Below are 27,888 nucleotides of genomic sequence, written 5' to 3'. Positions count from 1 at the left end.
CCTGGCTGGATTTGAACCTTGGCAGAAAAAGAATATTCTTTTTAACGCTATCCAATGGAATCGAACACCGGACTGGGGCTAGATTTAGGGTTTTGCGGGGACTAGGGCTTTTCAGCCGCCAGGGAGGAGGAGGAGCAGCGCTATGGTACGTGGATCCGTGCTGCGATGGATGGCCTCGTCTCACGGTGCTCGCTTTGCTGCAGGGTATCGACATCGAAGCCGGCGGGCGCAACAAGAAGACCAAGCGGACAGCCCCCAAGAGTGACAATGTCTACCTCAAGCTGCTCGTCAAGGTGAGTGCGTGGGATTTGGCATTGGATCTATAGCGGTTGCCCGATTTCTCACGCATTTTCTTTTCCATTCCCTCTCTGTCAGCTCTACCGCTTCTTGGTCAGAAGGACCAACAGCAAATTCAACGCTGTGATCCTCAAGCGGCTCTTCATGAGCAAAACCAACCAGCCGCCAGTGTCCCTCTCCCGCCTCTCCGCTAGCATGGAAAAGAAGGTGAGCTTTCCGATTGCTCGCATCACTTCTTGATTGGTTTTTCTTTTTCCTTCTGACACAGTCGGGAAAGATCGCTGTCCTCGTTGGAACGGTCACCGACGATCCTAGACTCGCGACGGTTCCCGCAATGACAGTGGTGGCTCTGCGCTTCACCCGGACTGCCCGCGCCAGGATCACCAACGCCGGAGGGAAATGCCTCACCTTTGACGAGCTCGCGCTCCTGGCACCCACTGGATGCAACACGGTAAGCAGCGATCAGTCGTAAAGTCCCTCCCTGTTTCTTAGTTTTCTTGTTGCTTTGCCCAGGTACTTTTGAGGGGTCGCAAGTCCGCTCGGGAGGCCGTGAAGCACTTTGGGCCGGCTCCTGGTGTGCCACACAGCCACACCAAGCCGTACGTGCGCTCCAAGGGGCGCAAGTTTGAGAAGGCTCGCGGGCGACGTAACAGCCGAGGATTCAGAGTCTAGGCTACTGCTCCTGTATTTCTCTAAAGCCATCTTTTTTGTGATGTTGAGCTTCAGAAAAGTATTTGAAAACTATATGAGTCTTCCAACCTCAGCGTTCTTGGTTCAAACATTGTAGTTTTCGTTATATTTGATCTCTTTTACACCATTCGAAATAGATATTCAACTCCGTTGTCTTGTTCCTTGAAGGTGTCTTCTCGCCACCTTTCGCCCACTCAGCCGAAGCCTCCATAAGCTCATCGTTGTCAATAATCAGCTTCCTTCTAGAAAAGGCACACAGCCGATCTTCCTCCATAGCTCTTGTCCACGCCTAGATGGATAGGAAGCGAGAAAGAAGTGTCATCTACATTGTCGATTGATCATGCAGGCAAAATGATTGAGTTTTCCTGATCGCTTGCCAGCAAGGAACTTACTTGTATCACTGGCACTATCGCTCGGCGGGGCGGATTAGCTTCTCTGTCGCTTTGTCACATTTTCAGGATTGCTGGTCGCGAGAAGAGGCGCGGGGTTGGATTGATTGGGCAAGGGCGAGAAGTCGAGTTAGCGATCTTTCCATGGGTACTGGAGCCAATGCAGCGGTAAGGATAACGAGAGCATACGTGTGCTGCTGCGGAAACTTGAAAGGCTTGTAGGAGAATTCAGGAATTTTGCTCTTTTTCGTTTTTTTGTTACTATGTTTTTCTTTTCACATGTTTGACTGTCAGGTTGATAAAGAGCTAGAGTTTCTAGAGAAGGTATGATTGTCTCGTTTTTTTTGGTTCTCTCTTTATACGTTAGAGTGTAACAGGGAGGTAATCTGCTTGGCTTGACTTTGAAAGTTCTTTGCCATCTACTTTATCGGTAGTTTTATTGTCTTTCTGTTTAGTGACTCCGAGGCCAAGGAGAGAAAACTTTTCATAATATTCATCTCAAAAGCACGGGATCTTGACAGAGTTGCTGGTGTCAAGACTCCAAAGAAACAGCGAATTTAACGAGCCGATCAAGCAGGTGTTACGGAGAGGGACTCTACCGAGTCGGTCCAAGAGGCATACATGGACGAGCAAGAGGAGGCTGGCGATGGAAGTGGATGCCGTTCCTGAGACAAGTTTTAAAGTTACATTTCTTTCAAAAACCCGAACGTTTACTTGCCTGCATGAAATCATTTGCCATCCAAGCGATTTCAAAAGCCCAATCACACTTTCGTCTTGGAGGACCCGACAAAGGTTTCTTAGCAGCAGACTCCGCGGCGGCCTAGGAAGGAGTAAATGGAGTTAATCCGATTTATCTTTTACTCGTACACTTCACCAGGTTGCCGATGAAACGAGGCCTGGCGCCTTTCTCCTTCTTGGGATGATGTAGTCACTAGCACGCTGATCACCCGGTTCCAACAAGTCGTGGGCGACGGGGCACTTTCACAATAGGATACTAGACAGACCTGTACCAGGAACTGGAGACATTTTTTCGCTGGTCGCCCTGGAGCTGAATCACCTGCAAAACAAGCAGAAAGAAAAAAACAATTGTACGAACGACTTCTTCCCAGTGCCAGATCCGTGCAACAGCAACCACACACAAGCAAAAAAACAAACTTGTCCTAGCTCTGGGTCGTCCACAACTGTCCCGTTACAGCAAGATTCCTGAAACAGTAGAACCAGTTCCCTTGAAGGCTCTTAAGTAGATGACTCGAAAACGAAAGAGGCACACTCGCTTGAACTATTGTTGAACTCTTTCTTCAGGCAAAAATAATCGTACGTCCACCATGTATCTTGATTTAGGCAACTCTCTGCAGCACAAAATTTATTACTTTCAGCGAAAGGACAGCTACGCTAGACAGACCTGTACCAGGAAGCCCAGGGCCTGAAGAAAGAATTTTCTTTTCCTGTTTCCTTTTTGAGTCCTCACTTGGTTTTACTGTTTCAACTTGTGGACGATAGCTTGTTTTTTGCTTGTGTGTGCACTGAGAAGAAGTCGTACGATTGATCTCCTGACCAGCGAAAAACGTCTCCCTCAAGCTCTTGCGTCCATTCCTCTGCTGCATGCGAACATGGACCCCGCACCTTGGTCATCAACATTTGCTTCAGCCGCATGGAATGAATAGTTAGTAAATTGTGGAGGCTCACTCACTGAAGGCGCCAGACAGCGTAGATTTCTCTCCTCGGTTTCTCGGCTTTTAATCTAACTTCTGAGCTGAAAATCTGGCACATAGCAGCTTTGCAGCTCCACAGACACGGCGAGATCACCATACACTGGGACACGTGGCTGAGTAACATATGTATAAAGCTAGAGTTTTCCTTTTCTTTTATGCCCTGTATTAAATCTTGGGTTGAATTGAGGAATAAGATTTAGAGTGGTTCAAAGATGGTTTTCTTGCCACCTCAGATTAAACAGAATATAGGGATCTTATTATAGTTTTGTCTTGGTAATTGTTTGGATATTTTAATATATTTTACCGATATTCATTTAAATTATAAACCTGCTAAGTAAATTTGTCATATTATTGCCAATATTTATGTGAAAAAATGTTTTATATTCAAAGTAAATAAGTTTTTTTGTAAGAAAATTGGATAAAATTATTAACAATATTACATATTTAAGAAGATATATAAACTATATTCTTCTAGAAATTTTAAATAAAATTTATTTATTTATTTTTTAATATATATAATAGGAATATATACAAGAGCAAATGGTTTGAATTGAAACCAATCCAATGGCTACATCAAGATATGAAATACCTCAACTATAACAATTATTTAAAAGAATTTATTTCAGACAAGAATATTAAAACACCACTCAATTAAGGAGTAAGTATCTAAAAATAATTGTAGATGCCATAGCAAAAGCATCAATTTCTAACCAACAAGTTAAATAGTTGAATATAATAATGATGTATTCACAGGAAATTATAATTAACTCTAACCATCTTTCTTCAGCACAAGTTTTAGCATCAAATGCAAATACCAAATAATATTATATTAAATCTTTAGCCAATAGAAAGACTTATTTAACTTCTGAATCACATATTAATATTCTATATTATCTATATTCACCTAGAGTAAAAAATTTATAGTAAGTGTGGAAAAGACATGGAATAAAAATTAAAAGCAATCTCTTACCCAGCATCTAGCACCCTCCTAGCAAATCTCAACCTAGATGGTTGCATTTGAGATTCAACACACAACGACTTAACACAACACTCAAACCTTAGCATCATATATGTCGCGAATGTGACTTCAGGTATCGAAAGTTACCTGTCAGCCAGTCCTTACAAACACTCTTACCTTACTGCCACGATGGCAGGAAGTTGGTATTGTTGAACCCGTTATCAGTCTCTGCCTAAGCTAGTTGAGAAACTAATCTTTGCGTGTGCACTTGACCAGATGAGCATAAGGAAAGAATTCCTAAGTGTCTATTTAGTCAAGCATACTTGCTAGATGATAGCTTATCATGTCTGCCAAACACCCTTGCTATCATAGTCTCAATTCGGTCTCAAATACTATTTATGGAAAGTGTCCAGATTTGCTCATTTGGCATATCTACAGAATATAGAGATCGGCCTGAACACAATGGTGTTTGTCCCGTGTTTAAATTTGCAATCTAACACCATTCCATATTTAGTAAGTTTCGAGTTTGTCCCAGAGACTAACTTCTAATACTAAGGGAGGCTTGGGGTGAAGGCCCAAAGCCCCAAAGCAGGGGGGGGGGGCTGTGGGGGGTTCCAAATGTATAGTAGAGATAGTGGGTAGATTGGGTATAGCCGACCAACCTGAAACATAATCTAGCTCCCGCATGCATGCTTGTCTTTGTTCTGCATCCGGCTTGGGTCTAAGCCCAAATTCTATTCCATGCTAGCTGGTGGAGTACCTATATCCTTGTGTTAGGCCACTGGTATGCTGAAATAGCGCCAGACTCCGTTTGGCTCCGTTTTGCGTGTTGGTCCTGGCATTAGGATGTTGGTTGCTCTAGAACTGTTCCAAGTCGCTCTAAGCTCTTATCCCTTTGCTCCTTGGGCTATATGCTCGGGAGTTGCTCCATGGTTCGGTTCTGTCACTCCTTGGCTCCATGCTTGGGAGTTTGGCACTGTTCTTTCGTTTAGTGGCCTAAGGCCTTGAACCTCGGGTTCCACACCACTATCCTTTGGACACGTGGCAGATGACACGTGGCATAAAGAGGGTTTAGGTTCCGCTTTGTGGTGTTATCCTTTGGTAAATCACCATAGGATAAAGGGTCAAAACCATGTGCGCTACATTTGGTATCAGAGGATGAGTCTCAACGAGTATTATTCAATGAGATTGGGCAATTAGTCTCGTTGCATACGCAGAGATGAAAACGATGATCCGAGTGGGTACATGTTTGGGTGCTAAGACTTCGCAATCTTTCCTTGGGTGTGGATATGGTTACCTTGTTGTACCTTATGATATGAGCTTGCTCTTGGGCTTATAGGATGGATTTAAGTTGTATTGTTTTGCACAAATTTACGCTTGGGCTTATGAGTGAGGCATATTAGCAACTCATGGTTACGCTTTGAGTTGGCAGGATTAATGTTAGCCTATCGGTGGTTTCATGAGTTGTTCCATGTACTATGGGTGAAAGTAAACCTATCCCTAGGTTTGCTATGAGTGGCAAATAGGCTAGCCCGTAACTGTTTAGCACGGCACTAGTGGATCCTTCCTAGGCATGATTGCAAGTGAATCAATCAAGACTACAGGGATGAGTCTATTGATTCAAGTAACCATTGTTGTGCTCTCTCATAAACTTTTCTTGGATTAGACTGAAGGTAATGCGAAAGCAAGGTTGAAGTTTAGTCAAAAAGATGAGACTGAAAAGAGAGTCATCAAGGACGAAGGATCAAACACGTAAATCATCTTCTCTTCTTGGAGAGATGATTTGTAACAAGGTGTGACTCATTGCTCATGTTCACAATATGCAAACAAGAGTCCCTACCTTGATGCATGTTGGAAATGATGATCTTATAAATGGTGAGTTATGGGATAGATAGCAGTGAAGTGTTATACCATTTTGTCTATGCTTGCTATTAGAAGATTCAAGTTGCAATGCTCAATTCTTTTCCGGGGAACCTTGCCATTGCTCCTTGAGTAGCTTGGTGTTGGATTAGTTTTGAGTTTGGTCGGAAAGAGAGTAGTATGAGCTTGTCCATGTTGTGAACAAAAGTTAGTGGTGTTCAGTGTTATAAAACTCTATCGGTGGAGTGTGGCATTTATGTTGCATTTTGTCAAATTGAGTTGGCACTTGATGCTCACATAAACCTTTGAAGTAATGACATTGGTATTGTTCGTGGTGTTGCTCAATTGATGATCAATTCATTGTGACTCTATATCATATCCATGTGATAATGAGTAATGTGTTTACGAAGTTGCTTGGTTAAATGATGATCAACCCCAAAGTGGTTGATAGTGAAGCTAATCTACTTGCATATAGTAGTATTGTAGTAGCTTTGACTGGATTCTTGATGGTGGTCCATTATGCTAAGCTTAAGTTGGTTTTTTAGTTCTTTGGGTTTGCCCATAAGGTGTTAGAAAGGGTTATAGCAATCGCTTGCTATGGCTTATTGGTTTATCCATTAACACTTGGAGTAGATTGTTGGATGGAGAAGATGTGAGGTTGAGGCATTTGTAAGCCACAAATTTTTCCTTTCCAATTTGCCAGCTTACCTCGTCTATCCGTCTGACACTACCTTGGCTTTTGCTAAGTTCCATCGCCAAGGTTCCCGCCTATGGTACCAACTCCTACTTGGTCCTACTTGGTTTCAACTACTCACTGCACGAGCAACGGAGCGTTAGCCATCCATCCACGGATTCCCAATCTCTCCCAATCCCCCTCCCCGGGTTAGACTGGACTTAAGGTTTGGCTACACTCCCCACAGGCACAAGCAGCCAAGCACACCAAGCCTCCAGGTTCCTAACACCCCTTGGTACCACAAGACTTGATCATGGGACCCTCTAAATCCCAAGTCTTGGGTGCAACACTTGCTTCGGGACGCCGGGGCGAAACACCGTGGCCTAACGGCCCGGTATGGGTACCTCTACCCCCCCACTTCCATCCCGAAGGAAGGCCCAAGCCCCTAGGAAGGGCGAGGACCAATGAGCCATATGGTACTCAAGTGGGGCACCACTCCACATGAGCCGGGAGCACCGCAGTCAGTTTCCCTTTCGGGAGTGGGAGCTGCTCTTGAGCACTTCCTTGGATGGCCCCTTCGGCACCAACCAAGTCCATACTCACTCCCACCCAAGGCCCCTCGGTCCCAGTCTCAACCTCAAGTCGGTTTAGAAGCCCCACTAAAGAGTCCCTTCAAAACTGGTTCCTGGACCTCACTATCCCTACTATACTTTTGGAACCCCCTACAGCCCCCCCCCCCCCTGTAGCGCACGTGGTTTTGACCCTTTATCCTATGGTGATTTACCATAGGATAACACCACGAAGCGGAACCTAAACCCTCTTTTGTGCCACGTGATAAATGCCACGTGTCACATGCCACGTGTCCATAAGAACCCGAGGTTCAGGGCCTTGGGCCACTGAACGAAGGAACGGTGCCAAACTCCCAAGCATGGAGCCAAGGAGTGATGGAACCGAACCATGGAGCAACTCCCGAGCATAAAGCCCAAGGAGCGAAGGGATAGGAGCCCGGAGCGACATGGAACAATCCTGGAGCAACCAGCATCCCAATGCTAGGACCAGCATGCAAAACGGAGCCAAACAGAGTCTAGTGCTATTTCGGCATACCGGTGGCCTAATGTGAGGACATGGGTACTCCACCAGCTAGCATGGAATGGAACTTAGGCTTAGACCTAAGCTGGACGCAAAACAAGGACAGGCACGCAAGCAGGAGCTAGACTATGCCTCAAGTTGGTCGGCCATGCCCGACTTACCCACTATCCCTACTATACATTTGGAACCCCCCATAGCCCCCCCCCCCCCCCCCCCTTGAGGAACACACGCTTTGGGCTTTCACCCTAAGCCTCCCTTAGAATCAAGAGATAGTCTCCGGGACAAGCTCGAAACTTACTAAATATGGAATGTCCCTAGATTGCGAATTTGGACACGAGACGAACACCATTGTGTTCAGGACGATCTCTACATTCCGTAGATATGCCAAATGAGCAAATCTGGACACTTTCCATAAATAGCATTTGGGACCGAAATGAGACCAACACAAAGGGCATGATAGCGAGGGTGTTTGGCAGACACGGTAAGCTATCATCCGGCGATATTGAGGGACCAATCTCAATACGCGAGGGTTCTTGTCAAGTCAGTGCAAGACAGAGCAAAAGAGAACTAAGAGCCAAGCCGAGTATGCTCAGCTAGAAACACATAGGAGTTCCTACCTTATGTCCATCTGGCTAAGTACAGGTGCTAAGCCCAGTAAACTAACACTTGAACAAAAGGGGTTGATAAAGGGAACCAACAATACCGACCTCCTGCCATTGTGGCAGTAAGGTAAGAGTGTCCGTAAGGACTAGTCGACAGGTAACTTTCGATACCTGAAGTCACATGCGCGACACTCTCCCCCTAGGGAAGATCGACGTCCTCGTCGATGCATACTCGAGTCTAGAATACCGCCAAGGAAACAACTCTAGAAAAAGTTCACGGTATTCACACTATGTGAGAAATGCACCGACTTAAATGAGTTAGGAGGCAACCTCTTTGTCTAACACGAATGTGCTACTAGCTCAGACACCTTCCGGCCGTCGCCGACAAGGAAATGACTAACGGAGTCAGCCACCCTTGCTGCTCTGGGAGTCACCCAGCTTACAAAGTGTGATACGCCCCTGTCTGCAAGGACATAGAGAGAGAAGCTAAAAGCCCCAACCCTCCTGAGCAAAGAAACCAAACCCGTCGGTAAGGTTTAGATAGACTACTGTAAACAGGCAGTTAGAGTTGTTTACACGGTCACGCCCTTTTAACGGAATAAGGAACATCGACAGAGAGGCGGGTTATGTGACCAGTCGACAGTAGCTACCCCATGACTAGAGATTTCAACATGCACACGAAGTGCCGAAACCAGTCTGCCTATATTGGCCCAAACTCAAAGATCAATAGATGGACAATAGCAAAGTCAGAGACAATGATATCTTAAAGACTTAATTATCAGTGAATAAATCTTATATTAGAACACAAAAGTATTCCAAGTATGTTATCATCTGATAAACTAGCATTATAGTAGTTAGGAACCACCAAGATCATCAAAATTGGTAAACACAGGATTTACCATCCAACAAAATTCAATAGCAAGTATATCATCAAGTAAACTCAATGATAAAACTTAACTACCGAAGATGGCAGACAGTATACCAAACAACTTACTAAAGACAACTAAAAGAACACAAAGTATCATTGATTAGCAAGCAAGATGCTCGCGAATGTATCACCCGAAGGAAATAACATCCCAATCTATCAAAACTAACTCGAGCAATAATCAACAGAACAGAATGAATGCGGTAAGACCAACAAACACTCACTCCTGCCAACTATCACAAAAGCCCATCTGAATAGATCCCAGCCAACAGTACCAAGGAACTCAAGTTGCCTAAGCAAGTGTAAGCAACATCCTACTGATGTCTCAAACCCAAGAGACCAATCCAGAGCAAACCACAAAGAACATGCGGTATTGCGAAAAGCCAAAAGCTATCAAAGAGAACAACTAACCATCATGAAAGATCATCAATCATCCCATCAATAAAGAGATGCATAATCATTGTCAAAGAAGGAATCCACCATCCCGCAGAATGGCAAACCATTCGATATCAACAATAACCAAGTAACATCTTTGACAAGGATAATCAACTATCTTAGATGACAATCAATCATTACCAATGATTGCCAGATGCAAATACTAACTTCAACATCGAAGCTAAAGAGCAAAAATGCCTTCCCCAACAACTTTTAACAAATGGAACAACGAGCATAAAACTCAAAGAACCAAAAGCTCGAAGAAGTTTATAGCCAAGTCTTTCCTAACAATGATCACAAGTCTCACATGAACTAACTTCAATGTTAAAGAAGAAATTATGGTGCAACTCACAACATCTTCCTCAACACATCCATAAGCTAAACTTCATAATGCAAAGCTAATGAAGAGCATGCTTGCATCAATCCAAAAGCTAAGCATAACGAAGTTATGCTCGACAAGTGATCACCAAACGATCCTCTATGAATCCATCTATAGCAAGACGTAATTCACTTCATAGCAAGCACAAGAAGAATCATCAATGATCGATATATTTCAACTAAAATCCCATAAAGATTCAAACATTCCAATATCAATCATTAACTCTTCTGCTTGTAGAGTTAGCATAGTCCATTGACTAAATCACTTTTCAAGGAAAAGCTCAAAGTTCAACCACTACTAAATAATCTTGTTTAGAACACAACTAACTCAAACTTGCCACTCAGTTCATTTGAACGTCAATACAGTTGCTAACTAGCAAATGCACGAATGTTAATAACACAAAGCTATAGCCAAATCATCAACACTATCTTTATCAAAACTAATGAAACTCGATATCAATCTTGCGGAGAGACATCTCATTTCACTAAAATCTCAACATCAACAATGTCTACGACAAGGCATCACTTCAATGCCATCAACACTAGAACAAAGCTAGAAGAAAGCACGAGTGTATCACCACTCAAAGCTCTCTAGCAACCAAGCTAACCAAGGTCAAAGATACTTTAGTTAGTATCCGAGACCAATCTTTTAGCAAAACTCAGTTACAGATAACACTTCCTTAAGGAGTGAATCACCACGTCCAAGACTCAATGAAATCTAACACTATGAACTAAATGCAACCAAATGATATCAACAGAGGTAGAGTCGACATGCCAACATGGAAAACCCATGTAAGTCTAACGACATGATCCTCCGCAACACCATCCGATAAAGTAAACTCATCACTGCTAAATCATCATCGAGTGAAGCAAGTGTTAACAGTCCTTGACAAAGTCTACAAGCGATCACTAGTCGCAAAGCAACCAACAATCACCCTTCAACTCGCCTTCACAAGACCCAAACACTAAACTCTTGTCATCGAGTCATATACTTGACCAACGTGAACATAATATCCCAAACTGAGATAAGGTTCATGGAGAAGCACGAACTAAATGACCACTTGAATTCAACTCAACCGCAATAAGCTCACCAATGCACTTAGCCAACAGCTCTGAGCATGCCTTGAAGAGGCTAGCTATACATGATCAACACTTAGTTGAAACTAAAGTGAAGACCATGAGATGAACTCATATCGGTACACAACCTCCACTTAGACAAAGCTATAGTACAGGTACCAACATCTCAACCCCAAACAACTAAGTTGGACATCACCATCCTCAGCCAAGGCGCAAAGCCACTAAGACCAAGTCAAGATCAGTGAGAGCTCACTACTCTCATAGAGTCTTACGAAATGCAAGGTGCAACCTGCCACCAAGCATAATGCCACAAAAGAAAGGCACAAGGGTCACCTTTCTCAGAAAAGTGCAACGGCCACTTTTCTACATCAACTCCAGACTTTATCCAACTTAATTGCCTTAGCCCCAAAAGTTAACATCCCTTTCAGGTTGCATCATACAAACTACTTATTAAGGTCTAAGCCAACCAAAGTCAACTCCAACCCTTCACTAGTTTGTACAGGCTTACAAAAACGGAATGGTTTTCGGACAAAGTGATAATAGATCAGCCATTGGAAAAGTCTAAGAAAATTTGTGGAAAATTTTCCATCCTAGAGAAAGAATGGCTCTCAGTCCAGGAATGCAAACTTTCAAGACTCAACCAACTTCCTCCTACTTAACAACTTCACATAGGCTCACCTCAACACAAATTCTCAAGACCTATAGCATGCTTAAGCATCGAACATCTTTTTGCCCATATTTTCGACATCTAACACTGACATCCATAAAATGCAAATGGAACATCCAAGGCTTGATCACGAAGACCACATCTTTGGATATCCACATTGCACTAACACTTTTCTTCAATCACCTTCAAAATCTAATGTGAAGCCAAAACATTAACAAGAAAAATGATATGGAAAATCAAGCTCTAAGGAAACTTCCTCATCACTTAAAATAACAATGCCACTTCTACTAACACAAGTGTTAGTGATGTCAATGCATCAACTGCACATTGTCTCCATCCAATAATCTACTCCAAGTGTTAACGGATCAACCGACGAGTTATAGTAAATGAATGTTACAACCCTTTTCCAACACGTTAGTGGGCAAACTCAAGGAAACAAGGAACCAACTTAAGCTTAGCATAATGGACCACCATCGAGAATCCAGTCAAAGCTACTACAATGCTACTTTATGCAAGTAGACTAGCTTCACTATCAACCACTTTGGGGTTGATCATCATTTACCTAAGCAACTTTGTAAACACATTGCTCACTATCACATGGGTATGATATAGAAATCATAATGACTTGATCATCAATCAAGCAACAATATGAGCAATGCCAATGTCACTACTACAAAGGTTTATGTGAATATCAAGTGTCAACTCAATTTGACAAAATGCAACATAAATGCCACACTCTATCAATAGAGATTTACAACACCTAACACCACTAACTTTTGTACACAACACGGACAAGCTCATGCCACTCTCTTTCCGACCAAACTCAAAACTAATCCAACACCAAGCTATTCAAAGGGCAATAGCAAGGTTCTCTGGCAAAGAATTGAACATTGCAACCCAAGTCTTCCAATAGCAAGCCTAGACAAAATGGTATAGTGTTTCACCACTATCCATCCCATAACTCACCATTTGTAAGACCATCATCTCCAAGATGCATCAAGGTAAGGAATCTTGATTGCATAATATGAACATGAGCAATGAGTCAACACCTTGTTGCAAATCATCTCTCCAAGAAGAGAAAATGATTTACGTATTTGATCATTTGTCCCCGATGACTCTCTTTTCGGTCTCATCTTTGACTAAACCTCAAGCTTGCTTTCGCACTGCCTTTAGTCCAATCCAAGAAAAGTTTATGAGAGAGCACAGCAATGACTACCTGAACCAATAGACTAATCCCTACAGTCTTGATTAATCCACTTGTAACCATGCCTAGGAAGGATCCACTAGTGCCGTGCTAAACAGCTACGGACCAGCCTATTTGCCACTCATAGCAAACTCAGGGAAGTTTGCTTTCACCCAAAGTACAAGGAACAACTCATGGAACCACCGATAGGCTAACATTAATCCTGCCAACTCAAAATGTAACCTTGAGTTGCTAATGAGCCTTACTCACGAGCCCAAGCACAAACTCGTGTGAACGGAACACTCAATCCCTCTTGTGAGCCCAAGAGCAAGCTCACATCATAAGGTACAACAAGGTAACCAAATCCATACCCAAGGAACGAATGTGAACCCTTTGCACCAAATGTGTACCCACTCGGATCATCGTTTTCATCTTTGCGTATGCAACAAGACTAGTTGCCCAATCTCATTGAATAGTACTCGCTGAGACTCATCCTTTAATACCAAATGTAGCGCACGTTGTTTTGACCCTTTATCCTATGGTGATTTACCATAGGATAACACCACGAAGCGGAACCTAAACCCTCTTTTGTGCCACGTGATAGATGCCATGTGTCACATGCCACGTGTCCATAAGAACCCGAGGTTCAGGGCCTTGGGCCACTGAACGAAGGAACGGTGCCAAACTCCCAAGCATGGAGCCAAGGAGTGATGGAACCGAACCATGGAGCAACTCCCGAGCATAAAGCCCAAGGAGCGAAGGGATAGGAGCCCGGAGCGACATGGAATAGTCCTGGAGCAACCAGCATCCCAATGCCAGGACCAGCATGCAAAACGGAGCCAAACAGAGTCTAGCGCTATTTCGGCACACCGGTGGCCTAACGTGCGGACATGGGTACTCCACCAGCTAGCATGGAATGGAACTTGGGCTTAGACCCAAGCCAGACGCATAACAAGGACAGGCACGCAAGTAGGAGCTAGACTATGCCTCAGGTTGGTCGGCCATGCCCGACCTACCCACTATCCCTACTATACATTTGGAACCCCCCATATCCCCCCCCCCCCCCCCCCCCCCTTGAGGAACACATGCTTTGGGCTTTCACCCTAAGCCTCCCTTAGTATCAGGAGTTAGTCTCTGGGACAAGCTTGAAACATTGTGTTCAAGACGATCTCTACATTCTGTAGATATGCCAAATGAGCAAATCTTGACACTTTTCATAAATAGCATTTGGGACCGAAATGAGACCAACACAAAGGGCATGATAGCGAGGGTGTTTGGCAGACACGGTAAGCTATCATCCGGCAATATTGAGGGACCAATCTCAATACGCGAGGGTTCTTGTCAAACCAGTGCAAGACAGAGCAAAAGAGAACTAAGAGCCAGGCCGAGTATGCTCAGCTAGAAACACATAGGAGTTCCTACCTTATGTCCATCTGGCTAAGTACAGGTGCTAAGCCCAGTAAACTAACACTTGAACAAGAGGGGCTGATAAAGGGAACCAGCAATACCGACCTCCTGCCATCGTGGCAGTAAGGTAAGAGTGTCCATAAGGACTAGTCGACAGGTAACTTTCGATACCTAAAGTCACATGCGCGACACCCCCCCCCCCCCGCGGGAGACGCACGCTTTGGGCTTTCACCCCTTGACCCGTATTAGTATTTGGACTCAGTCTCTGGCTCGATCTTGGACTCGATTTCGGATCCGATTTCGGATTCGATCTCGGACTCGATCTCGCACCCGATCTCGGACCCGACCTCGGACTCGACCTCAGACTCGGTCTCGGACCCGATTTCGGATCTCGGACTCCGTCTCAAACTCGGTCTTGAACTCGGTCTTGAACTCGGTCCCCGAGTCGGCCTCGGACTCGATTCCGGACTCTATCTCGAACTCAGTCTCAAAGTCGGTCTTGGACTCGATCTTCGACTTGGTCCCATCCGATGAACTCTTTGTCATTTTGGTCATGCTTTCGGGGTTCCTTTAGCCTATGACACCTTGGTGAGTTGGTTCCTTACAACTCCACCACCCACAGAAGAAGTTCGATGCCCACATCGAACGTCTCTCTTTTTGATCCTACGACTTGTTGACCATGTCTCCGGGGGCATCCCCCCACTTAGCGGTGTGCCTAAGTTAGCTTCTCTGGCCAAGAGCCCATGACAACAGAATATAGGTGTCCCTATACTCCTCACCTCACCACGCCCTATTATGGGGTCAAGACTTGAACCCAGCCTTGCTTTACTAGGGGGTTGGGACTCAAACCCAACCTCCGTAGAATACGTTTACGGATTCGACATCCCTGCAGGGAGTCGGGCGTAGCTCCCTACGCCTGGTCGACCTAACTAACCCATGCTAATTAGCTTACCTTCGGCGTGCCTTCGGGTCCCAATATATGCCATTGCTCAACTTCACCAATTGATACTTTTAATTGAACTTTACATAAGTACATAGAGTTCTGCCTTGCAGAAATTCCTCCACTAAATCTCGCACGTTCGTTAGGTTCTCCTCCGGTTCCCATGTCGCTTCGCAGTGTGGAAATCCTTTCCACTTCACATGGAACTCTCTCACCTCGCGTCCTTGTTGCTTGCTCTTGCGCGCATTGAGGATGGCCTCGACTTCGTATTCCTCTTCCCCTTGGATAACCTTAGATAAAGGCCTTACTTGGTCCTTGTGAAGCGGATCCTCAAAGTACGGCTTAAGTAAGTTCACGTGGAACATGGGGTGCATCTTCCCCATCTCTCGAGGAAGTCAGAAACGGTAAGCTACTTTACCAATTCGTGCCTCAATCTCATTTATGGAATACATGCATTTTTACCTTTGGGTCAACTTCCGGCTGATCCCACTTGGTAGCCTGAGGTTTTTGGTGATCAGCCACACCTTCTCTCCAGCTTGGAACTCTACATCCCGACGCTTCCGGTTCACGTACTTGGTTTGCCTTTGTTGAGCTCGTTCCAAGGAATCCCTCACTAGATTCCAAATGTTGAGTTTTTTCGCCGTGAATGCCTCCACTACGGATAACTCTCCATGATATTCGGCCACACCGAGCTCCACAGGACCTTCAATAGGTCGCCCATTGATGACTTCCCATGGACTCACCCCGATACTCGAATGTGGTGAGTTGTTATAACACATTTCCGCAAGTCCCAAATGACTTACCCAATCGGTCTGGTCTCCCGAGACATAGCATCGCAAATAATCCTTCAGCTGCCTATTCACCCTTTCTGTTTGTTCGTCTGTCAAGAAGTGTTAGTGCCATCAACTTGACTTAATACCCTATACCTGTCTGTGGGTGATAGGCTGTGCTAAATTTCAACTTGGTGCAATACTGTTCCAGGAGGGTTCTCCAGAACCTACTGGTGAAGATTTTATCTCGATCTGAGATAATCTCTTCTGGCCTTCCCCGCACTCGAACCACTTATTCAAAGAACAGCTTCGCCACCCCTTCCGCATCCACTTTTGTTGTGGTGGGTATGAAATGTGCCATCTTCGAAAATCGGTCCACCACCATGAATATCACATTGAACCCCTTGCTTGGGGGTAGTCGCGTGATGAAGTCCATCGTAAGACATTTCCACGGACAATCTGGAATTGGGATGCTTTGCAACAAGCCCCCACTAGCCTTAGTCATGGCTTTGACCTACTAACATGTTGGACATGTCTTTACATAATCTTGGACGTCCTTAGCCATATCTGGCTAGTGATACTTCCTCTTGAGTAAGACCATTGTCTTGGGCACTCCGTCGTGTCCCGCAAGAGGTCCATCATGACACTCTTCTAAGGCTACCTTTCTTAGTTCCCCTTCTGGAACATACACCCTCGTTTGCTTGTAATATATGAGTCCGTTGTGTTCCACATAGCCTGTTTTCTCTTCCGTTGGCAGCTCACCTCTCTGGTGAGCTTCCCGTGCCTCTAGATTCCTCAGCAACACTTCTTGTGCTAGACCGTCGTTCTTATATGCGGTCCGCACATCATCCCAAAAGGTTGCTATCATGCTGGATATTGCCAACTTCAAGCTCACGTTTCAACTTAGCGCATCTGCCATGATGTTGCTCTTCCCAGGCTTGTACAGAATCTCGCAATCAAACTCGGCCAAAGCATTGGCCCACCGACCTTGTTTTCCCCTTAGGTCGGGCTATGACAAGAAGTGTTTCGTTGCCACATTGTCCGTGTAAACCTTGAAGTGTCTCCCAAAGTAGTGTTGCCACTCCTTGAGTGCCTTGACCACCGCAAACAATTCCTTCTCATGGGCAGGCCACTTCCGTTAAGCCTTGTCCAACTTCTTCGAGAAGAATGCTACTGGATGGTTATCTTGCTTCAAAACTGCGCCCAACACAAAGTCTGAAGCATCTGTTTCTACCTCAAAGTCCTTACCAAAGTCTGGTAATGCCAACACGGGAGCCTTCCTCAACTTCCCCTTGAGGTGGACGAACGCCGCCTCGCATTCCGCTGTCCATACCATCTTTCCTTTTCCCGTTTGGTCCGTTAAGAGCAAGGCTACTCTCGAATAATGTCTAATAAACTTTCGATAGTAGTTGCATAGCCCCAAGAATGCCCTTAACTCATGTACATTTGATGGTCGCTCCCAATCCTGGATCGCTTGGACCTTCTCGGGGTCCACCTTGAGCCCAACCTTGCCCACCACATGCCCGAGAAACTTTACCTTTTGTTGAGCAAAGTCACATTTGCTCTCTTTAGCATACAGCTGGTGTTCCCTTAGTTTCTCAAACACCTTCGTGAAGTGTTCGGCATGCTCTTCTAGCGTTTTGCTATAGATCAGGATGTCGTCAATATAGACGACCACAAAGTGATCCAGATAAGGTACAAAGATATGGTTCATCAATGCCGAGAACGTTGCCGGCGCATTGCATCACCAGAAACTCGAAGCTCCCATACGTCATTCGACAGGTTGTCTTCTCGACATCTTCCTCTGCTACCCTGATCTGGTAGTATCCTGACCTTAGGTCAATCCTCGAGAAGTATTTTGCCTTTCCCAACCTATCAAACAGGTCCTCAATCCTTGGCAAAAGGTACTTGTTCTTCTTGGTATACTTGTTGAGCAACCGGTAGTCTATGCACATGCGCATAGATCCACCTTTCTTTTTCACAAAAAGCACTGATGCCCTATACGGCGACTTGCTCAACCTAACATACCCTTTGTCCACTAACTCCTCTAGTTGGCGCTTGAGCTCTGCGAATTCTTTTTCGTTCAAACGATTGGGGGGGCGAACCACCGCCTCAGCACCCTCGACTAGCTCAATCTTATGTTCTATCGGTCGTGCGGGGGGCAACCCCGCTGGTAGCTCCTTCGGCATGGTATCCTGGAATTGATCCAACACCCGCTGGATTACTAAAGGTACTTCTTCTGTTCTAGTCTTTTTGTGACTTCTCACCGAGAGTAAGCACAAAAATGCAGTCTTGATCCCTTTAGTGAGTTGTCCTCTTATGGACACCAGGTTCAGGCACGAATCTTTGGCCTTGCATTGCCCTACCTTTAGATCCTGGGCCTCCACCCTGGATCTTCTCCCTTGGGCATTCGCCAGTACCACAAGGTTCCTACCTTGTCCATGTAGGGGTACCACGAACCGATTGAACCAGTCCATCCCGAAGATCACGTCAAATCCTGCCATGTCCAACACAATGAAGTCCATGTCTACTTTCCAAGTCCCTACTTCAACTCTCGCTTGTCGAAGTACCTCATCGGTGCTTTGGCTACCTTGAACAAACTCTATAGTCCTTGGTTCGCCTAGCCGCTGCACCGTTAGTCCGGCTTGCCGGACTATGTCTACAGCCACAAAATTATCCGAAGCACCCGTGTCAATAAGGATCTTAACAAAGCTACCCTCGAGCTTCCCTCGGAGGGGTAGTAGATGTCGCGAACGACTCTCTACCAAAGTTGCTCGTGTAATGAGTAACTTTAAGCTAGGGACTGGATCACATACCTCAGTTTAGACTTCACCCGACTTAATGGCCATATTGGGTCTGGCCTTCTTCGGGTAGGGACATTCCCTCGAAAAGTGTCCCACTTCACCATAGTTGTAGCATACGTTATTTCCCACGCTGCTAAACGTCTTGACCTTTTTATCCGTGGGTTTGTCTCTTTTTGCTTGATTCCCCCACGTACTTGCTCGCTGGCCACTGGATTTGCCTTTCCGGAACCCCGAGGACTCATTCTTAGAGAAACTCTTCTTGAATTTCCCTTTGCTATATGTTCCCCTTGGTTTGGCCCCTTTGCTAAACGTGGATCCCGACCCCATCGTGTTTCCCTTCCGCAGGTTATCATTGAAATGCACCTTGATGGCCGCATCCAACGCTTCCTTGTAGTTGGTCGGGTTCTAGCGCATCACTTCACTGCGAGCCCAGGTTTGCAAACCTGATATGAAGGCATGAAATGCATCCATATCCCCCATGTCCGTGACAAGTATCCTCTTTGTCATGAACCCATTCACATACTCCTGGATGGTTCCAGTCTGCTTCAGCCTACTCAGCTCATCTCTTAGATGCAGAGTAGCATTCAGAAGAACGTATGTTGCGTGGATCCTTGCCTTCATCATGTCCCAAGTGGCCACCGGTCCTTCGTTGGCCTCCGTTGTTCTCCACCAAGACTTGGCATTATCTGCTAAGTATGGCTTTGCACATGGGACCTTCTCCGAGCTCAGTAATCGCAACGCTCGGAAGTAGTCCTCCATATCGTAAAACCAATCCTCCACCACCTTATAGTCATTCACTCCCTTGAAGACCGGTGGGGGCTTTGGTTTGTACTTGGGAACTGCCTGAGGGACTGATTCTACTTCAGTCTGTTCGACCTTGTTTGGTTCTGCCTCAGTCCCTGCCGAAGGGTCCACACCTTCTGCGCTGCTAGCATCCGCAGTTTTTCGCTTTTTCTTTTGCTTCTCGTCACGCTTTAGCTTGCGTACTAGAGTCTCCAGCAGGGCATTAGTCTGTGCCAACTGTCCTTCTAGCACGTCCAATCGAGCCTTGGACGACCGAACCTCACCACCGGACTCATGTTTGGAAGTTTCCTCACTATAGTCCTCCTCATGCAAGGATTCCTCATCCATAGCCTCTCGTTCGACTGGAGGCTCCAGCTCTGGAGGAGGTTCCGTCTCCGCCTTGGTTCGCTTTTGCCCTGCCTTTGCCATCTCCCAGCAATCCGCCTCTATCCTTCGCTAGAACTGAGGAAAAGGCTCCGATACCAAATTGTAAGCCACAAATTGTTCCTTTACAATTTGCCAGCTTACCTCGTCTATCCGTCCGACACTGCCTTGGCTTTTGCTAAGTTCCCTCGCCAAGGTTCCTGCCTATGGTACCAACTCCTACTTGGTCCTACTTGGTTTTAGCTACTCATTGCACGAGCAACGGAGCATTAGCCATCCATCCACGGATTCCCAATCTCTCCCAATCCCCCTCCCCGGGTTAGACTGGACTTAAGGTTTGGCTACACTCCCCGCAGGCACAAGCAGCCAAGCACACCAAGCCTCCAGGTTCCTAACACCCCTTGGTACCACAAGACTTGATCATGGGACCCTCTAAATCCCAAGTCTTGGGTGCAACACTTGCTTCAGGACGCCGGGGCGAAACACTGTGGCCTAACAGCTCGGTATGGGTACTTCTACCCCCCCATTTCCATCCCGAAGGAAGGCCCAAGCCCCTAGGAAGGGCGAGGACCAATGAGCCACATGGTACTCAAGTGGGGCACCACTCCACATGAGCCGGGAGCACCGCAGTCAGTTTCCCTTTCGGGAGTGGGAGATGCTCTTGAGCACTTCCTTGGATGGCCCCTTCGGCACCAACCAAGTCCATACTCACTCCCACCCAAGGCCCCTCGGTCCCAGTCTCAACCTCAAGTCGGTTTGGAAGCCCCACTGGAGAGTCCCTTCAAAATTGGTTCCTAGACCTCACTATCCCTACTATACTTTTGGAACCCCCTGCAGCCCCCCCTCCCCCCTGGGAGACGCACACTTTGGGCTTTCACCCCTTGACCCGTATTAGTATTTGGACTCAGTCTGTAGCTCGATCTCGGACTCGATTTCGGATCCGATTTTTGATTTGGTCTCGAACTCGATCTTGGACTCGATCTCGAACCCGATCTCGGACCCGACCTTGGACTCGACCTCGGACTCGGTCTCGGACCCGATTTCGGATCTCGGACTCCGTTTCAAACTCGGTCTCGAACTCGGTCCCTGAGTCGGCCTCGGACTCAATTCTGAACTCTATCTCGAACTCGGTCTCAGAGTCGGTCTTGGACTCGATCTTCGACTTGGTCCCATCCGATGAACTCTTTGTCATTTTGGTCATGCTTTCGGGGTTCCTTTAGCCTACGACACCTCGGCGAGTTGGTTCCTTACAGCATTGACATTGCTAGCACTTGTATTAGTGAAAGTGGCATTATTATTTCAAGTAGTGAGGAATTTTCCTTAGACCTTGATTTTTCATGTCATTTTTCTTGTTAATGTTTTGGCTTCACATTGTATCTTGAAGGTGATTGAAAAAGAGTGTTAGTGCAATGTGGATATCCGAAGAAGTGGTCTTTGTGATCAAGCCTTGGACGTTTTGCATTTTGCAGATATCAGTATTGGATGTCGGAAGTATGGGCAAAAAGATGTTCGAGGTTTAAGCATACTATGGGTCTCAAGAATTTGTGTTGAGGTGAACCTATGTAAAACTGTTGGTAGGAGGAAGTTGGTTGAGTCTTGAAAGTTTGCATTCCTGGACTAAGAGTCATTCTTTCTCTAGGATGGAAAATTTTCCACAAATTTTCTTAAACTTTTCCATTAGCTGATTTGTTGATCACTTTGCTCGAAAACCATTCCATTTTCATAAGCTAATACAAACTAATGAAAGGGTTGGAGTTGTTCTCTTTGATGGCTTATGGCTTTTCGCAATACCACATGTTGTTTGTGATTTGCTCTGGATTGGTCACTTGGATTTGAGACATCAGTAAAATGTTGTTGACACTTGCTTAAGCAACTTAAATTCCTTGGTGTTGTTGGCTGGGATCTATTCGGATTGGCTAGTGTGATAGTTGGCATGAATGAGTGTTTGTTGGTCTTGCCACATTCATTCTGTTTTGTTAATTATTACTCGAGTTAGTTTTGATAGATTAGAATGTTATTTCCTTCAGGTGATACATTCGCGAGCATCTTGCTTGTTAGTCAATGATACTTTGTGTTCTTTGAGTTATCTTTGGTAAGTTGTTTGGCATACTATCTACCATCTTTGATAGTGAAGTTTCATCATTGAGTTTGATAATATACTTGCTATTGAATTTTGTTGGATGATGATTCTTATGCTTACCACAAATAATGATCTTGGTGGGTCCTTTACTATACTACTACTTTATCGGATGATAACTTACTTGGAATACTTTTGTATTCTCATCTAAGATTTAATCACTGGTTATTAAGTCTCTAAGATATCATTGTTTATGACTTTAATATTGTCCATCTATTAATCTTTGAGTTTGGGCCAGTATAGGCAAACTGGCTTTGGCACTTCGCGTGCATGGTGAAATCTCTAGTCATGGGGTAACTACTGTCGACTGGTCACATCACCCACCTCTCTGTTGATGTTCCTTATTCCGTTAAAAGGGCGTGACCGTGTAAACAACTCTAACTACCTATTTACAGTAGTCTATCTAAACGTTACCAACGGGTTTGGTTTCTTTGCTCAAGAGGGTTGGGGCCTCTAGCTTCTCTCTCTATACCACCTGCGAGTAGGGGTGTATCACACTTTTGTATGCTAAATGACTCCTAGAGCAGCAAAGGTGGCTAACTCCGTTGATCATTTCCTTGTCGGCAATGGCCGGAAGGTGTTTGAGCTGGTAGCGCATCTGCATTAATGCTTTATTTCGTTAAAGTGGAACTTTTCATTATCCCACTTATGGTGTGTGGCCACATGCCATTTTTATAACAACAATAAAAAATTGAAGTTTTAGCTTTATAATTTATAAATTAAAAACTTTTCATATGATTTTGTGTTATAATATTGTGAAATATAAAAAATAAATTAAAAAACTGATAGAAATATTAATAAATATTATTAAGTACTAGGAAATGGCATGTGGACACATGCTAATTAATGTCCCACTTTACTGAATAAGTTCCACTTTAACGAAATAAAGCATATTAGACAAAGAGGTTGCTTCTTAACTCATTTAAGTTCGTGCATTTCTCACATAGTGTGATCACTGTGAACTTTTTCTGGAGTTGTTTCCTTGGCGGTAGTTTAAACTCGAGTATGCATCGACAAGGACGTCGATCTTCCTTAGGGGGGGAGAGTGTCGCGAATGTGACTTCGGGTATCGAAAGTTACCTATCGGCTAGTCCTTACAGACACTCTTACCTTACTGCCACGATGGCAGGAGGTCGGTATTGCTGAACCCGTTATTAGTCTCCGCCTAAGCTAGTTAAGAAACTAATCTTCACATGTGCACTTGACCAGATGAGCATAAGGAAGGAATTCCTAAGTGTCTATTTAGTCAAGCATACTTGACTTGGTTAGAGAAACTCATTCATTGACTTGCACTTGCTAGTGTTGGGAACCCCCGCGATATTGAGCTTGGTCCCTCAATATTGCTAGATGATAGCTTACTGTGTCTGCCAAACACCCTTGCTATCATGCTCTTTGTGTTAGTCTCAATTCGGTCCCAAATGCTATTTATGGAAAGTGTTCAGATTTGCTCATTTGGCATATCTATGAAATGTAGAGGTCGGCCTGAACACAATGGTGTTCGTCTCGTGTCCAAATTTGCAATCTAACACCATTCCATATTTAGTAAATTTCGAGTTTGTCCCAGAGACTAACTCTTGATACTAAGGGAGGCTTGGGGTGAAAGACCAAAGCGTGTGTTCCTCAAGGGGGGGTTTCCAAATGTATAGTAGGGATAGTGGGTAGGTCAGGCATGGCCAACCAACCTGAGGCATAGTCTAGCTCCCGCTTGCGTGCCTGTATTTGTTCTGTGTCCAGCTTGGGTCTAAGCCCAAATTCCATTCCATGCTAATTGGTGGAGTACCTATATCCTCGTGTTAGGCCACCAGTATGTTGAAATAGCACTAGACTTCGTTTGGCTCTGTTTTGCGTGTTGGTCTTGGCATTGGGATGCTAGTTGTTCTAGGACTGTTCCAAGTCGCTCCAGGCTCCTATCCCTTCACTCCTTAGGCTATATGTTCGAGAGTTGCTCTATAGTTCGGTTCCGTCACTCCTTGGCTCCATGCTTGGGAGTTTGGCATCGTTCCTTCGTTCAGTGGCCCAAGGCCCTGAACCTTGGGTTCCACACCACTGTCCTTTGGACATGTGGCAGATGACATGTGGCATGTATCACATGGCATAAAGAGGGTTTAGGTTCCGCTTCGCGGTGTTATCCTTTGGTAAATCACCATAGGATAAAGGGTCAAAACCATATGTGCTACAATACACTAGGATATGTCATATCTAAGTGAGAGTTTTCTTTCTAACACTAGGATACGTGATATAAGTGGGAGTTTTCTTTCTATTGTGCACATTTTTAAGTGAGAGTTTTCTTTCTCCTATGTAGGACATGTGATATCTAAGTGAGAGTTTTTTTTCTCTTGTTAAGCAAGAATTTTCTTTTGGTCTGCCCATTCGTTTGAAGATAATCTCCACTTGAGAGCTTCAAAATCACTTGCATAGCTTTCACAAAGTTCTTCCAAAATCCATTAGTATACTTTAAGTCTCAATCATTGACAAATGTCTTTTGGCAAACCAAAATTGGGAAAAACCTTTTCTAAGTATATTATAATTAAGTTTGAGGTAATGACAATTTTCCAAAGAGCCAATAACTGCATATACTTTGTCAATTAATTTACTATAACTTATACTTACTCCTTTTACCTCTGTATTCATGACAAATAAGTGATAAAGTTTATAGAAATACTACATTGGTTATAAAAATCCCTCTAGCTTTTCCCATGGCACCTTTACCCATTGACAAAGCATGATTTATAATACTCAAGGATATTATCCTTTATATTCCTCTAATAAACATTGTACTTAATCAGCTTATATGTCTTCTTTCACCTTAAATGATTAAGCTCTGGATGATCATAATAGTGAAATAAAATCTAATAAATCAATACATCCACCCATAATAGATATACATGGCTATTATAGTAAAAAATCCCACCTACCTTAGCATGTTAAGCTTGACCATGCTCAACTACCCTCATCCAATTGCTTAAACTTGCTAACCACTTTACTCAAATGATGACAAAATTATGTTCATATTCATATTTGTTGACCATTTTAGTCATATGATGACAAAACCATATTTGTGTTCATGAAAGTTTTTTTTCTCTTGTGTATTACATATTTTTCAACCTATAATGACCAAGTGTAAGCTCCTGAATTATTTACTCTATTTATATTCAAAATATTACTTTACATACACAACACTAAGCTAGTGTTAGAAAATAGTTTATATTGTTATAATATTATAGTAATTTTAAATATTTGAGTTTAAAAATAATTTTTTAAAATATATTAACTTATATTTTCATATATAATTTAAAATATTCTTATAATTCTTTTAAAAATTATTTTTTAAACTATTGATTTATTTTAAAGGCAAAATTAATTAAGGAGCCACACATCATAAGACAAAGATTGGTTAAGCTAAAACTCAAGGCTTCACATGATAAGAAATAACTCTAGTATTATAATTTACTCTTTTATCATCTTGATTGTCAACAAGTTAGAGCTTAAGTAGTGATTTTAATTGATCTCTCATTAAATCACTTTGTGAGTGCATAAAATATGGAAAAGGAATATAAAAATATGTATACCCAAAAATCTTAGTTTATATACAGAAGTGAATGGTCTAGATTGGAACTAATCCAATAGTTACCAACACTATATTAATATTAATATATAGTATCATAGCTGTACATTTGGACTTCACCACTTATAATTTTTATTTTGATGCCTCCAAATATTTTTAGATTATGTTAATATTAAAAAAGAACATATAATGATTATACTTGAATATTGAGAAGGACAGTAAATTATTAATTTATAGGTAATTGCGACAAAAAGAATATATTCAAATTAGGGTTTCGTTAACAAGGATGATGGTGAGCAGTGGCGCTCTAAGACGGAATGTCCGGCTGGGCAGCCAGCTAGGTGTCCGCCCAGTATGCCCTCTTACGATGCGAAATGGCCCTATCCCTTGGGCTACAATCGCTGCTCCCACCCATCTTCCCAAGCGCCAGGAACAAGAAGAAGGGCTCTTGCATCGGGCTCTCACTCAGTGTCAGAGCGCTGCAAAGCTCCGTACGGTGTCCAAGTTTGTCTCAATGGCTGCCCACCCGTACGAGGAGGAGGCAGCGGCACTAGACATGCACGAAGCTGCGTCGATGGAATACTTGCTCGAATACTGGGATTCCCCCGAGACGGACGAGACGCTGTTCCTGGTGCTGGCCGTCTGCTACATTGCTCGCCTCTCCGGTGCGGAGAGGAGCGCGTGTGCTGCGACGCTGGGCTGGGATGGCGCTCGTGAGCAGCTAGATTGCATGGTAGACTTTGCTCGCCAGGAGCTGCTCTCAAGTGGATCCGCTGGACTTCGAAGCCTTGGCTCGTCGGACTCATCGAAGCAAGACGAGGAAGTGAGCGAGCACCTGGAGATTCTGTGGGCCAAGTTTTGCAACGAGAGGAGCATCCGAGGTTTGTTTCAAGTGCTGTTCGTGTCACAGCAACTTTTATTCTTTGTTTCTCTTGTCCCAGTGACCTCCGAGATGCCAGCACGCAACATTATCGCTATGAACTATTGGGCTTCACCACCCTACCGCAAGCCTTCTAATGGGGAATTCAGATGGCGTTGCCAAGGAAACCAGCTGAGAAACACGGGGAGCAAAGAGAGTTCCCGTTTGTATGGGGTGGCAGCTGTCCCGAAGCTCTTTGGCTTGGTATCCAAGATTCTTAAAGCCGACTTTTTTCTAACGCTCCCAGTCGAGAGGCTGGTAAGCTGATCACATATGCAAGTACCATTCATTCTACAGTTTGCTCTCGACAGGGGTGGAACATGCTGTCGTGCAAACGTAGCAGCAACCGAGATGGAGTAAGACGGGCTTACTCGCAGCTTACACGACATCCGCTTGACCCACCTCCCATGCGTATGTTTCCATACGAGATGGACTCCGCACCTCTGCGGGTCAAAGAGCTCGTCCTGCTGCTCCAGGGGATCGAGAACAACAAGCTGCTGCGATCGCTCGTCACCGAGAGGCCACCGCTGTCCGTGCTGCCACACCACCACGCCATCTGGAACTGCAAGCAGCACGCTCGCATCTGGCTCGCGCGCCACGACCTCCGGATCTATTACGACCACAACTTGACGTGTAAGTTTCTGCGCCTCGAGCGAGCTTTCTTTTCTCTTTCTTGACATATTGGAGCTTGTTTAGATGGCCGGCTCGGTACGCTAGATGCTGCAGAGGAGGAGGAGGAGGAGGTATATCGGATTGTGTTACTAACTTGTTGGTGAGCTGATTGCATGCTTTTCTTGCAAGGTTTTGCTGGATGCCTTCTGCAAGGAGCGCACCCCTTCCGTGATCGAGCACACGCTCAGGACCCAAACCCAGGACATTATGTGGTAAAGAGTATATCTGATTCAAAGACTCCATTTCTAAAGTGTTGGTGTTGAAACGCAGGGAAGAAATCAAGGGTGAGATGGTTATGCACATGCGGCCAGAAGATTACGATGTAGCTAAGCCACCAGACACAGCGATATGGCGAGCTTATACACAATATGTCGGGCATAGCAGGGTAGTCCTTCCCACGATGGAGGGGTGCGAGCCACCGGTGCTGTGGGACATCCACAAAGAAATCACACGCAGGCTTGGCCTGGAGACAAAGACGAGGCGCAGCAAGGATGGCCTTTTCCCGCCGGCTGCCGAGGACTTCTCACTAGACGAGCTAGATCGTGATAAGATTCGGAGCTGGATGTAGCAAA

The 27,888-nt window shown here is 44.7% G+C and overlaps 1 protein-coding gene across 1 annotated transcript; it reads left to right on the top strand.

Moving 5' to 3' along the window:
* Positions 1–67: 67 nt before the first annotated feature.
* Positions 68–1,060, top strand: LOC9646589 (60S ribosomal protein L18-2). Its single transcript, XM_002976379.2, has 5 exons — positions 68–145; positions 204–293; positions 376–504; positions 566–748; positions 811–1,060. Exons 1-5 carry the CDS (start codon positions 143–145, stop codon positions 967–969), a joined length of 564 nt encoding a protein of 187 aa, XP_002976425.1. The 5' UTR covers positions 68–142; the 3' UTR covers positions 970–1,060.
* Positions 1,061–27,888: the final 26,828 nt, after the last annotated feature.

Source organism: Selaginella moellendorffii, unplaced genomic scaffold, assembly GCF_000143415.4.
Source record: "Selaginella moellendorffii unplaced genomic scaffold, v1.0 SELMOscaffold_30, whole genome shotgun sequence".
Classification (NCBI taxonomy): Eukaryota; Viridiplantae; Streptophyta; class Lycopodiopsida; order Selaginellales; family Selaginellaceae; genus Selaginella; species Selaginella moellendorffii.
Note: the sequence above shows the minus strand (reverse complement) of the source record. Positions and strands in the feature narration are given on the sequence as shown.